Source organism: Penicillium diatomitis (assembly GCF_028827545.1).
Source record: "Penicillium diatomitis strain IBT 30728 chromosome Unknown utg000003l_segment0_segment0, whole genome shotgun sequence".
Classification (NCBI taxonomy): Eukaryota; Fungi; Ascomycota; class Eurotiomycetes; order Eurotiales; family Aspergillaceae; genus Penicillium; species Penicillium diatomitis.
In genome coordinates, this window is record NW_026623175.1 from 1,588,491 (window position 1) to 1,600,201 (window position 11,711).

At 53.1% G+C, this 11,711-nt stretch overlaps 4 protein-coding genes across 4 annotated transcripts; 2 read left to right on the forward strand and 2 right to left on the reverse strand.

The window, feature by feature from the left end:
- Positions 1 to 1,059: 1,059 nt before the first annotated feature.
- N7539_002766 (glycosyltransferase family 2 protein) lies at positions 1,060 to 3,049 on the forward strand (the record flags this gene model as incomplete). Its single annotated transcript, XM_056932369.1, has 3 exons — positions 1,060 to 1,270; positions 1,334 to 2,446; positions 2,529 to 3,049. 3 exons carry the CDS (start codon positions 1,060 to 1,062, stop codon positions 3,047 to 3,049), a joined length of 1,845 nt encoding a protein of 614 aa, XP_056792328.1.
- Positions 3,050 to 3,196: 147 nt separating this feature from the next.
- Positions 3,197 to 5,224, reverse strand: N7539_002767 (fungal specific transcription factor domain-containing protein; the record flags this gene model as incomplete). The annotated part of the gene is made up of 4 exons (XM_056932370.1): positions 3,197 to 3,783; positions 3,945 to 4,201; positions 4,272 to 5,092; positions 5,177 to 5,224. 4 exons carry the CDS (start codon positions 5,222 to 5,224, stop codon positions 3,197 to 3,199), a joined length of 1,713 nt encoding a protein of 570 aa, XP_056792329.1.
- A 573-nt stretch (positions 5,225 to 5,797) lies between these two features.
- N7539_002768 (phosphoketolase family protein) lies at positions 5,798 to 8,343 on the reverse strand (the record flags this gene model as incomplete). The annotated part of the gene is made up of 3 exons (XM_056932371.1): positions 5,798 to 7,422; positions 7,473 to 7,779; positions 7,873 to 8,343. 3 exons carry the CDS (start codon positions 8,341 to 8,343, stop codon positions 5,798 to 5,800), a joined length of 2,403 nt encoding a protein of 800 aa, XP_056792330.1.
- Positions 8,344 to 10,298: 1,955 nt separating this feature from the next.
- On the forward strand, positions 10,299 to 11,711 carry N7539_002769 (putative zinc metallopeptidase; the record flags this gene model as incomplete). Its single annotated transcript, XM_056932372.1, has 1 exon — positions 10,299 to 11,711. One exon carries the CDS (start codon positions 10,299 to 10,301, stop codon positions 11,709 to 11,711), a length of 1,413 nt encoding a protein of 470 aa, XP_056792331.1.

Below are 11,711 nucleotides of genomic sequence, written 5' to 3' on the forward strand. Positions count from 1 at the left end.
TCTCCGGAACCCACAAATTTGACAAAAGAGGACCGTATACTCAGATACTACTGTACTTCCACCTAATAGGAGACCCCGAAGAGCAGGAGCAATTATCTAGCCTCGGAGTGTCCAACCAAGGCAGAGATTGATCATCAATCTATTAATGAACAGACGAGTGTCAACACAGGCAGAGCCATTCCAGCTGTATCTACAGCGACCAGGACGCGCTAGCCAATCCTTCAACGGCGCCTATTTTTGGAACTCCTCGGCTTTGCCCGAGGCTGTTCCGATCGGCAATCACTTGTCCCACCGGTAGCAGTGTGATGTGCGTGGACCAGCGAAATTGGCATGATGCTCAAAATTTTTAGCTACGAATGGCAAATGCGAGATCGACTTGGTCTTGTTCCCCTGGCCAGAGGAACATCGATACCTAGTACTCCATGAAACATGAACACTGATTAGTAGCAAAGCACTCGGCAGTCCAATCAAGATAATCATGCGAGAAGCATCTGGGCCTTCAATGCGGAGACTGCGGAGAACCCGAGGCGACAACATAGACAAGCGGTCAAGAAGCAAGAATACGCGGAAGCAAACTATAACGGTCTCAACAACACACCTCCCTGTCAACACAGACTCTTCCAGCCTCTCGATGAAGCAAGTCGATCATCAACACAACGAGTCATATCCTGCCCACGGATAACTCACCGAGCGAATTGACCATCGAGCACTATGCCCGTCAAGCTCTCAACTTCATCTTTGACAGCTCGGGGCCAGCGGAAGAGCAGTTCTGGGCTCGATCCGACCCAGGACTCCACTCGTGGCGGCATAGCCGCAGTCTGAATGGCTCGAATGCCGAATGCCTCTTCATGTACAAGCGCACAAAAATTGCTACAAGAGCATTCCCCCTTTTAATATGCAGCGAGTGAGTCCTCCCTTGGACTTTGCTGAAGCGAAACTCTGTCCATGTCTTCCATCAACAAAGGCTTCGAACGCATTTCCAGTTGCAATCCTGCAAGTCACGCAGCATATCGCTGTATACAGACAGTGTGACAAGAGTGGAGCATACTATCTCCGAGAATGGCTGCAGATCTGATCTACGATATCCGGGAGCTACCCGATAGCTCGCAGGCTTCCCAGGGCCAGAGATATCGCGCTCACTTGTACCATGTCGCCCGTCTGGCGATCTGGACGAGCAATGTTTACTTGACTATCCGAGGTCTGGCAGTCCTACTGGGCCCGCAACAATGGCAGACATGGATGATGTTTCTGGTCGAGGCGATCTTTATTCGTGAGTTCAAACACTGGCCTGGCCTGGACGGTCCAATAGACCACTAATCATACAGAACCGCAGATCTCTCTCGCAAGGATCAAAATTTGGTGATTGCAGCCTTCCGTGTCAATCGAGAAGGACGGCGAAGACGACTACGCCTCCAGGGGAACGAAGCTCTGCCCCGAGTGGACGTGCTTCTACCTTGCTGTGGCGAGGATGTGAATGTCATTATGGCTACAGTCCGCGCTGCCTGCGCAATGGACTATCCGAGCTCGTGTTTCCGCGTCTTGGTCCTAGACGACGGAGGCTCAGCTACTTTGAAGGAAGCTGTGTCGCAAGTTCAAACGGAATGGAGCCATGTCTCATACCATTCACGAGGCCGGCAGTCGGGTATGGTCTTTGCTAAATCAGGGAATCTGAATTATGCGTTGACCGAACTGCAGAGACGGTCACCGCCGGAGTTTTGCGCCGTCCTTGATGCGGACTCTGTGCCAACGCCGGACTTCCTTCGCGCAACTCTGCCTCATCTGCTGCAATGTGACGAGGCGGCGTTGATCTCCACACGCCAGTATTTCTCCAATCTGCCTACCGGCGACCCGCTCTCTCAGACGAGAAGCCACTTCTACACCTGCCAGAACGCCGCATTAGATATGCTGGGTCGGGCTATTGATGCAGGTTCCGGAGCGGTGTTTCGCCGGAGCGCTGTTGTGCATGTGGGACTCTACCCGACATTCTCATTCTCGGAAGATTGGCAACTATCACAAATCTTGCATGGCATGGGCTGGCGGACCTTCCAGGTGCAGGAGCCTCTGCAGTTCGGCTTGATCCCCGATTCTCTAACAGGCCACTGCGCACAACGGAGTCGTTGGAATATCGGACACGCCCAGCAGATGCCTGCTATGCTCTCACCCGAGTATAAGCACTATCCAACCTCTCTTCGGTGGAGCATCGCTTTGAACGGATTGGGAATCATTGCCGGGGAAATTCTGTGTTTTTTGGGCTTCCTGGCGGTGCCGTTGCTCTTCGTCTCCGGGGACTTGGTTCCGACGAACTACCCCAGTCTGGCGCGGACTCAGATAGTCATGTCGGCGTTTCAAGTCCTGATGATGTGGATGTTTGAATATCTGCAGGCCTCACAAAACAATTTTCAAAGTGCCCCCTTTGCGCATTTGGAAAACAAATGGCTCGCTGGATGTAAGTCTCTCATACCCCTTTCATTTTGAGAAAGATTCGACTCGAATGCATTTTGATCTTCTCGATTCTAACCGAATATCAGCGACCATCCTTGCCGTCCTCAAATTCTATCTTGTATCTGCGAGACCCAAGGGATCTTCCTTTGTCACAGGAAGTGTCCTCAATTCATGGAACCGGCGTGCATCCTCCGCGTGGAAGAAGATGCAGGTCGATCTCTGGAAGAATGGCGTCTGGTATAACATCTGTCTGTTGTCAGCTACCATCTGGACCGTCTTGACAGCCATCAGACCCATCCTATCAGGGATCGGTGACATCAGCCCGACGGAATTGTTGACAAGCATCGCGTTTCCGCCCCTGCTTCATGTGTGCTATTTGACTTTGGCTGTCAACTGGGTTCCGGTGGCATATGTGTTCAATCCCCCTCGTTACCCCGTCGACGAAGCGGCAGTGAGCGAGAAGAGCGAAAAAGCCGCGCCACACCCACACGAAGCAGCTAAAGATGAAATATCCTCAGACGTCAAATGGCCCATGGTGGAAAAAGTTGGCAAGGAGATTCTGCAGCTGGGCACCCGATTGGAAATCCAAGAGCAACCCAAGCTTTGACCAGAGCGACTCAAAGTCTGAGAAAGCTAGCGTTCAGGAACGACAACACCAAATCGAAGGCGTAGACTATCGATGCTCTCCTGCCAAGTCCGTAGCCGATGCAGAGAAATCTGATTCAAATGCTTCCTTCCGTCTTCTCTTCATCCATCAGCCGTCCATATTCCCACCTACCTGCAACCCATAGAACAAATTGTCCTTCAGCCACCAGTCCTCCGAGAACAGCGCATCCAGCAAGACATTGCTTTGCGCAATCTGAGTGAAATCCCCTTCCTCAGCCACATTCGTACTCGCTCGAAGAGCTTCCGTCGTAGCCGGCAAATTCGGCAACGACCAAGACTTGAACTTTGCGAAAATATCCCTCGCGCGTTCCAGAGATCCACCAGCACACTGATCGCCCACTTCGGCCATGGCTTGCTCGATATTCCGAATCACTTGGTCGATCACTTGAACTACGTCGATGTTGGTACGGACCAGGTTCAGGTCCCAGACTGGATCGTTGAGAGTGGAGAGTTTGTAGAGAACTATGATGTACCGGACGATTTGGGTGAAGACGGGACACGAGATGCCGGGGTAATCTGAGACGGGGATGGCGAGGAAGTTGTTCGTTGCGGCTTGGACGGTGTTGAGACACGCGTAGAGGTATTCGAGGCGCTGGAATCCCGGTGGGGCTTTTCGAGAGAGGATGAGACCGAAGATTGATAGCTCGGTGTAGTATACTGTGGCGGAGAGGATACCTAAGATGAAGGACGGCCATAGCACGGTCGAAGTGAGTAATTGTACGTCTAGTCACAACGAGGAGAGAAATTCGGCGAAAGACCCAAAAAGGAAATGAATGCCCCAAAGATGCAGGATATAATGTTGATGTTTGATTGGAGTGAAGGGAACCAGTACGTACGATTCTGTTGCAGCTGCGCAGGCATGTTAACTTTGATCTCGTCAACTTTCTGCTGCAGAAACTTCAAATAAAAGTCCGGTGAAGCTGTTGAGGCCTCTCGAACATTTTCGACTTCGCCAACGATACGCTGCAGCCTCACTTGATGGACAAACATCTCGTCGTACGGAGACTCCTGAGTTCGCAGCAAAGCCACAGCGCATTCGTCCATATAAGGCGTCCACTGCAACGGATCAATATGTCCAAAGTAGACAGAGACACTAGTGAGCTCAAAGGTCAGACACAACATGTTTTTCATTACGGGAAACTTCCCGACCCTGTTACACTCACATTGAGCTCAGCACAAAACAACCAAGTACAGCACGTCGCTCCTCGAGCGAGTGTGGCTGTCCATTCGCCGCAAAGGGTCTCTGGCTGACCGGCAGCATATTAGATTCCTCTTGCGGAGGTTTATTCAGACGAAGATCAAACACCATAGTCGTCGCTAATTGCGTGAACCTGGCCAACTGCGCCGGATTCGAGTTGAGGATCTGATTATGACCCCAAGCCAAAAAGATCAACAAGCCCAGAAGAAGATCGATCTTGATCGACGGGTGGTTGTCAAGAAACATGCGCCTCGTCACTTCCTGCTTGATCTTTTCGCCCAGCGCCATCTTGTGATGTGAGGATTGAGATGCCGCGGCCACGATGCAGATCCATAAGAACGGCCGCGTCTGCCGCAGTTGCTGCGCATCTGTGTCCGGGGGAAGATGGATGATGGGGAAGTACTTCAAGCAATGGGTTGAAAAGTAGTTGAGATACTGTTCAGGAGCGAGCTCATACGCTGTCAAAGTACCGGTTGGATAAGGGACAGGAACCACGGATGCATCTCGAGAGCGAGACGTACCGAAGCTTGGGATCGGTGGTGATGGGGTTCCCACCGCAGGCGATTGAGCACCCAGAGATGCGTTTGAGCCCAAGATCGAGACGATACTGTCCAGTTTGCCTTCAAGCTGGTCGAGGCGAGCAATAGGATTATTGCGCTGAGCTTGTCGCGCCCGCGACGATTGCCCTGGGACGCAGACCTTCTTCAACCGATCACATCGTTCGCAAGCACCTCCGTCGGGCTTGGGCACACATTTACATTTTGATCTAGCGCACTCCGAGCATGCCTGATGTTGGTAGTGTCAGAATGTATCGCTATTTGCAGGGGCAATGGTAGCCTATGTCATGTTGTGAACAGGGGATGCGCGAACTTTTCCATATGAATTAGCCGTCGGGACGGATCTCCGATCGGGAGGCATTTCGTCAGGCAGAGAACGCGGTCTCTCAACTCTTACGATGGGCAAGTAGTTCACGAGACGGATTTCAATGCCCGTCGCCGATGTTGCAAGTGACAAAGAGAAGACGAAAAAAGGACCGTGATTAGTCTGGCGACACTGCTGGATGAAAGCCAAATCGGGATTGACAATCGTAGGATCCGGGTCAATTGTCGGGGTTCGGGAAACCGAACACCGACTGCATAGTCTAGGACTCCCGGCGGGTTGATGAAAGTTTAAGAGTCTGGAATGGTTGCGAGTGACGACTCTCCTTTTGTAAATTATCTTCTCCTTGACTCTTAGCGGGATCGAGCTGGATCACTTGTACGCAGGCTATCCTATTGAGACCGATTTCATAAAACGATTGCCAGTTGAGGTCGGCTGGCTACCTTACGTTTCGCGCGGGAGAAAAGACAGAGCAGCCTCGTTGCAACAATGAGATTCTTGTTGAAGACTCCATCGCGGACCTCCAATCCGTCATTAGAAGCTCATGATAGAACTAGATGTGTGCGAAAATGCAACCCTGGAAAATTACGCCTGAACACGTTTGCCAAATCACTAATTGGTCTTGGTCTCTTTCGAGTAAGGCCAGGTCCAGTTACGAATGTGCTCGGGGTCGAGGCCATTAGTGAAAGCGCTCTTCTTGCCATCCAATCGGAACTTGATGAACTTTTCACGAACGCTCGCCCCGGTATTGCCCAGTGAATCAATCAGGTCGATCGCGTCAATGGCGAGGCTGTAGCGGTCGGTGCCATTGCGCATGGCCAACTCGAAGGGAGTGTCAATGTTACCCTTCTCTCGGTATCCGCGAACGTGTAAGTTGTGCTGACCGGGACGCTTGTAAGTCAATCGGTGGATCAGCCAGGGATAGGAGTGGAAGTTGAACACGATCGGCTTGTTGTCGGTGAAAATGGCTCTCCACTGCTGGTCGGGCATGCCGTGAGGGTGATCCTTATCTGAAATCAAGCGGAACAGGTCGACCACATTCACAAAGCGAACTTTGAGCTCGGGAAGGAATTCACGCAGCAAGGCCGTTGCGGCGAGAGCCTCGTGGGTAGAGACATCACCGCAACAGGCCATCACCACGTCGGGCTCCGCACCCTGATCGTTGCTCGCCCAGTCCCAGATCCCAAGACCCTTGGTACAGTGCTCGATGGCGTCGTTCATACTGAGGAATTGGATGTGTTCCTGCTTGTCGGCCACAACAACATTGACATAGTTCACGCTGCGTAGACAGTGATCCATCACCGACAGGAGGGTGTTTCCGTCGGGAGGAAGATAAATGCGAACGACCTCGGGGGACTTGTTGGCGACAACGTCCAGGAAGCCGGGATCCTGGTGGGTGAAGCCGTTGTGGTCCTGTCGCCAAACCGTTGCGGTGATGAGGATGTTCAACGAGGCCACCTTGGCTCTCCATTCGACTTCGAGGCACTTCTCAATCCACTTGCAATGCTGGTTGACCATGGAGTCGATGACATGCACGAAGGGCTCATAGCTGTTGATGAGACCGTGGCGCCCGGAGAGAATGTAGCCTTCTAACCAGCCTTCACAGGTATGTTCGCTGAGCATCTCCATCACACGACCGGCGGGATCCAGGTTGCCGCCGTCCTTGTCCTCGTCGAAATAGTCTGCCAGCCAGACCTTCTTGCCGGCTTTGTAGACCTCAGCGAGCTTGTTCGATTCCGTTTCATCGGGACCGAACAGCCGGAAGTTGGTCATGTTCTTGCTGACCACGTCGCGAAGGAACTTGGCCATGTTCGCCATCCCTCCCGTGATTGTCTTTCCAGGCACAACGTCCTTGATCGCGTATTTGGTGAAGTCATTCAGATTCAGAGGCTTGCGGAGAAGACCTCCGTTGCCAACGGGGTTGGCCGACATGCGCGACTTGCCCGATGGCGCTAGAGAACGCAGCTCGGGGACGAGTTTGCCATTGCCATCGAAGAGCTCCTCGGGCTTGTAGCTCTTCATCCATGATTCCAACACCTTGAGGTGGTCGGGATTGGTGAGCACATCGGTGATTGGGATCTGGTGAGCACGCCAGAAGCCTTCGAGCAATTTGCCGTCAATCTCTCGGGGGCTGTCCAGCCCTTCGGTGTGCGCAAAACAATCATCGGCCAGCGTGGGCGGAAGGGCTTGCCAGAGGAGCGGGCCTGGTGCTGATACTCTCGAATTTCTTTCACGCACTGCTCGAGAGTGACCGCCATGGCTTGGTGCATGCTTTGCAAATGACTACCCTCGACAAAGTAGGGCTTCCAACCGTAACCCTCCAACAGAGAGGTCAGCTCCTGATGGCTGATGCGAGCGAGAATGGTAGGATTGTTAATCTTGTAGCCATTCAGGTGAAGAACCGGCAAGACAGCTCCATCTGTGATAGGGTTGAGGAACTTGTTGCTATGCCAGCTCGTTGCCAGAGGACCCGTCTCGGACTCTCCATCACCGACCATGGTCAGTGTGATCAGGTTGGGATGGTCGAAGACTGTGCCAAATGCATGGGAGATGGAGTAACCCAGCTCACCACCCTCGTGAATACTGCCGGGAGTCTGTAGAAAATCCAGGAGAAAACTGTCAGTAATTCAAGGCTGAATGTAATTTGCCGACCAGTTTTCGGTCTGTCATGGGACAAGTGCTCCTACCTCGGGGGTCGCGTGAGATCCGATACCTCCGGGGAAGCTGAACTGCTTGAAGAACTTCTGCATGCCTTCCACATCCTCCGTCTTGTCGGGATACACTTCCGAGTACACCCCTTCGAGGTACGAGTGAGAAAGGATACCCGGAGCACCATGACCAGGGCCCGACACGAAGAGCACATCCAGGTCGTATTTCTTGATCAGTCGGTTCATGTGCAGCCAGGTGAAAGATTGACCAGCATCGGAGCCCCAGTGACCGAGTAAGCGCTGCTTTAGATGCTCTTTCTTGAGGGGTTCTCGGAGGAGAGGATTCTCGCGCAGGTACAGCATGCCCAAGCACAAGTAGAGAGAGGCGCGGAAGTATGCAGTCATCTTCTGCACTTCGTCGGCGCTCAAGCATTCTCCTTGAACGGTGGAGCGAGCATCTCCATAGGCCGAGATACTCTTCTCGCCATCCTGCTTTGATGTTGACGCCATAACGGGTCACAGGTCTTGGGGTTGATGGGCGCCAAGTAGTCTGGGTGAATGAGAGGGGGATGAAGGAGGGAACGAACGAGAGAGAAAGTGCCGGATGGAGGGGTATAGATGTCCTGCCTGTGTCACCCGAACAAATGAATGGCTGTCAGGCGCGCTTATTATCTATGACGTTCAAACTGAGTCGCCCACCTGGGTCGTTCAACAAGGTGGTACAACCAAGGCCACAACCTCCCCCGTTCCGTTCCTGGCAGCACACACGCTTTCAGAGGCCGAGGAGAGGGAAGCGGTGGAACGATTGTCGAGCCATTCTGGCCACTCTCGCCAGGTCGTGGCCTGATCCCCCTCCGCTCGTGGTCTAGCCAGACGGCGTGGATACTGGTTGGCTCGTGAATCTTGTTGTCCAGTTGAGCGACCAGAGCTCAGTTGGAGCTGAGTTAGTCGATGACGTACCGGGTATACCGTACAGGGAAAGGTAACACACCACCTTCTGAAATCTGCGGAGAGCTCGGACCCGTACTTCCGCAAGGTACGTGCAGTAACTGAACTTAAGTTGACTAGTACTTTCTACTTAGTAAGTACTTAGATACTCCCAGTGCTTGGTGCTTACTCCTCGTACTTATTTGTACTTACAGTGCTTACCTGTTTGTACTGAGTACTTCCTACTTGGATACTATACTGTCTTGCGCAACCCTGCTGCGAGTGCAATCTATAATCCGCCCCCTCTCATCTGCGAATCGGGGAAGATGATTCATGACACGAGCTCCAGTAGCCCTCAAGGGGTCCCCATTCTATTATCAGTTCGTGAGCATCCCACACGCGTTCAATTGCGACCCACAGGCATTGAAAGTCAGGATCGGCTGATTCAAGGTGAGAATCCTGGTTTCGGATCCCGGCCAGCTCCGCCGTCATCCGTCGCCCGTCAAGTCCGCTGCAGTTAGGTATGGAGTCATGGATGCGCCGAACTAGCAGTTCTTTCTTGCAGGGTCCACGTTTCTCGTGCGCGGCATGTGTATTGGATGACACTATTGCCAGCTTCTTGACAAGTGTAATGTAGAAAATAGAGCAGAATCTTCAACATGACCCGCCCGCCCCTCCAGAAAAAGGGCACACGAAGAATTTGAGCAGGTCAAGGATACACCCAAAAGCTCGACAAGCTCCGGTCCCTCGTTCCATCAGCCAACTTTCAGCGGCCAACCTTAGATCTCCCGCTTGGCTGGACAAATCAATCCGTCTTGGCCTCTCGACCCGAGAGGTGCCTCTACGTGTGGGGAGGCAAACTCGGCCGAAACTCTAGTATGCTTGAGATCCTGAACTGAGTGGTGTTTCTGGCTCGGTCTGCATGGAGACCGAGTCATGGCAATGCAGTCCACGTCAGCTCTGAGCGGGAACTTGCCTTCCATTGACTATCTTTTCTGCCGAGGTTGCTCGTTGTGCAAAGCGATCCCAAGATACTGACGTGGTGACTGCCCAAGGAGTGTAAAGTAAGTGGTATAGGGGCTATTGTACTGTAGAGTGGGTAGAGTGTAGACTGGTCTGAGGAGAGATGATCATAGGGAGTATCAAGGGGTTGAAACTTGGAACGTGGGTGCAGAAAGATCCCGTGACGCTCATGCTCGAGAAGATGAATTTGCTGGCCACCTCGTCCGAGGTGTGCTACCATCTCTAACACTCCAGAACAGGCCGAGTGCACGGAGACAAAAAGTCCACAGTTCACACTAATTCCATTCCTCCTAGCTCACTCGCAAAACAATGGAATGGGACTCCAACTGCATGGGACCCAGCTCTGGAGGACGATCCGGCGCCATCCGTCAGACAGCCAGCGACGCCGAGGAACAGACCCCACTAACAGTACCTCACTCCACAGTCCATACTTTGCGCTTCTGGCGCCAAAGCGAAAGACTGCAAGATGAGGCCTGGAGACTACTTTCCCAATCACCCGACCGTACCCTGCAAGCATGGCACCGCCCACACTGAATAAAAAGGTTGAGTGCATCCAAGGCGTTCGACTGAGCAATTCTCCATCCGCGTTATCGGACATTCAAGTTCACTATCCCCTCAACTCTCCACATGGCGTCATCGGGTCTATCACCCCGCATCACTGTCCCACCGGGGTTGCAGTCGAGAGTGATGCCCTTCCACTAGCCTTGCCTGCTCTCACCCATCCGCATATTCATCTGGACAAGGCCTTTGTCAACAGTGCTCAGCAATATGCTCATCTACTTCCTCAACAAGGAGGATTTCAAGAGGCCCTGTCGAAAACGGCCGAGGCCAAGCAGCAATTCACCCGCGCGGACGTGATTCAACGGGGTGAGTGGCTGCTTGCCGAATCGGTGGCCGCGGGAGTGACAGCTATGAGAGCCTTTGTGGAAGTGGACCATACGGTCAGACATGTATGCCTTGAGGCGGCTGTTCGATTACAAGACCATTGGAAGGACGCCTGTGAAGTACAGATTGTTTGCTTCGCGCAAGACCCCATCTACTCCACAGACCATGGGCCACAAAATCGATCCTGGATGGAACAAGCGCTGAAGCAGTATCCACAGGTGGGTGTAATTGGATCAACGCCATACGTGGAAGCAACGATTGCGGCCGCAAAGCAAAACATCGATTGGGCGGTCGGCAGTGCCCTTGAGATGGGGAAACATCTCGATTTCCATCTGGATTACAATCTGGAATCGGGGAAGGAGGCGCTGGTCTGGTATGTCTTGGACACGCTACGTGAACGTGGCTGGACTTCGGCCACCGGCAAGCGCGTCATGCTCGGTCACTGTACGCGGCTTACGCTGTTCACCGATGAAGAATGGAGTCGAATGGCACAGATGATCCATAAGCATGATCTTCCAGTCAGCTTTGTTGGATTGCCTACAAGTGACCTCTACATGGCGGCGTCCTCCCCGGAGAAATGCCCCCACAATCGATCTCGGGGTACTCTGCAAGTGCCGGAGATGATCCGCAAACATGGTTTGGACGCCGTCATTGGCGTAAACAACGTCGGCAACGCATTCACCCCTTGGGGATCGCTCGATCCCCTAGCACTGGCTTGCCTAGGGGTGGGCATCTATCAGGCGGGCACTCAGGACGATGCCAGACTGCTCTATGAGTGCGTCTCAACTCGCGCGCGTGCAGCGATCGGGCTTGCGTCTTCACGTCAAGGGGTTGAGCTTCAAGAAAGAATGCAGGCCGATCTGCTTGTGTTTCACCAACTCGACCTGACTGGATGTGGTACCATCCGTCCTCGCCGAACCGTCGCCGAGATCGTGTGGGATCCGCCGGCCCCAGTGAGCCGAGATCTCGTGATTAGAGGCCATCTCAAGCGCTCCGAGCTTCTGGGTGAGCGAGGTGCATCTCTTTATGCGTGTGAAGAGTGA